The sequence below is a fragment of the Penaeus monodon genome, chromosome 28 (assembly GCF_015228065.2).
Source record: "Penaeus monodon isolate SGIC_2016 chromosome 28, NSTDA_Pmon_1, whole genome shotgun sequence".
NCBI lineage: Eukaryota > Metazoa > Arthropoda > Malacostraca > Decapoda > Penaeidae > Penaeus > Penaeus monodon.
This window is the reverse complement of record NC_051413.1, coordinates 40,001-40,967: the sequence shown is the minus strand read 5'-3', so window position 1 is coordinate 40,967 and position 967 is coordinate 40,001. Positions and strand designations below refer to the sequence as shown.

The window sequence follows — 967 nt, the reverse complement described above, 5'->3', positions numbered from 1 at the left end:
ACAGTATATGAATACAAACAAACTGCTTTATGTTGATAAAATTTAGTTTACTCTTATATTTTCTCAAAATTTTAGCCATGTATTGTTTTTCATTTTCTCTTTGTTTGTGTTTGTTTTAAGAACACCATCTCATTCAAAAATAATAAAGCAAAACTCCTGGGGATTCAAACACATGGATGAGCCTTACTGAAAGCCAGCGTAAGCTTATAACACCATCTGTGTGTGGTCTAGGTGGAGGCAGTAGTGGACCACCGTGTGCGGGGGCGCTTCACGGAGTATAAGGTGAGGTGGAAAGGCTTTGGCCCCAAGGATGACTCCTGGGTCCCTGAGGCTGAGCTTAACTGTGACACCCTCCTCAACAAGTACTTCAAGACAGCTGGAGCCAAGCAGGAAGAGGTGTATGAGGTTGGTATGAAGTGCTGCTCTCATCTCAGTGTTTGTTTTATTGTTTTGATTACTTGGGTAATTATTTTGGTTACACTTACTAATGGTGTTCTTGTTTCTGTTTTATTATTACTTTATTTCCTGAATCTATTTATTTTAGATCATTATTTGGTAATGCCATTGTTCTTTTTATTAAAATTAGCATTACTATCAGTTTTAAATTCAATAATATATTTTTTTTTCTAGAAGAAAAAGAAACTTGGTACCTATTGAAAAAAATCATTACCAAAGATAAACTACATAGCAGTTTCTGTGAAGTTGCACAGAAATACTTATACCCATAAATATTCCTATTCAGTCATTTCACATTTAGCTGTTATTTTCTTTATATATATTGGTCACATTTTTTATGAGTAGTAAAAATATAATCTTGTATATCTTTATTATCATTTTCATAAACCTATTAAGATTTTTAGGCATAATGCCATTTTCTGTTATGTCCAGAATTCAGGATATAATACTTCTAATAATGTGAGTCATATTTTTGAAAAAATTAATATGAGAAATATATATCAAAGAAATA

At 32.0% G+C, this 967-nt stretch overlaps 1 protein-coding gene across 1 annotated transcript in view; it reads left to right on the top strand.

Moving 5' to 3' along the window:
- Positions 1-231: 231 nt before the first annotated feature.
- The window catches only part of LOC119591238 (M-phase phosphoprotein 8-like), a gene marked incomplete at its 5' end in the record, with an annotated part of 9,263 nt that continues 8,527 nt past the window's right edge, over positions 232-967 (top strand). Inside the window, 1 exon segment of the mRNA XM_037939945.1 lies at positions 232-405. Coding sequence (XP_037795873.1) covers positions 232-405 — 174 coding nt within the window.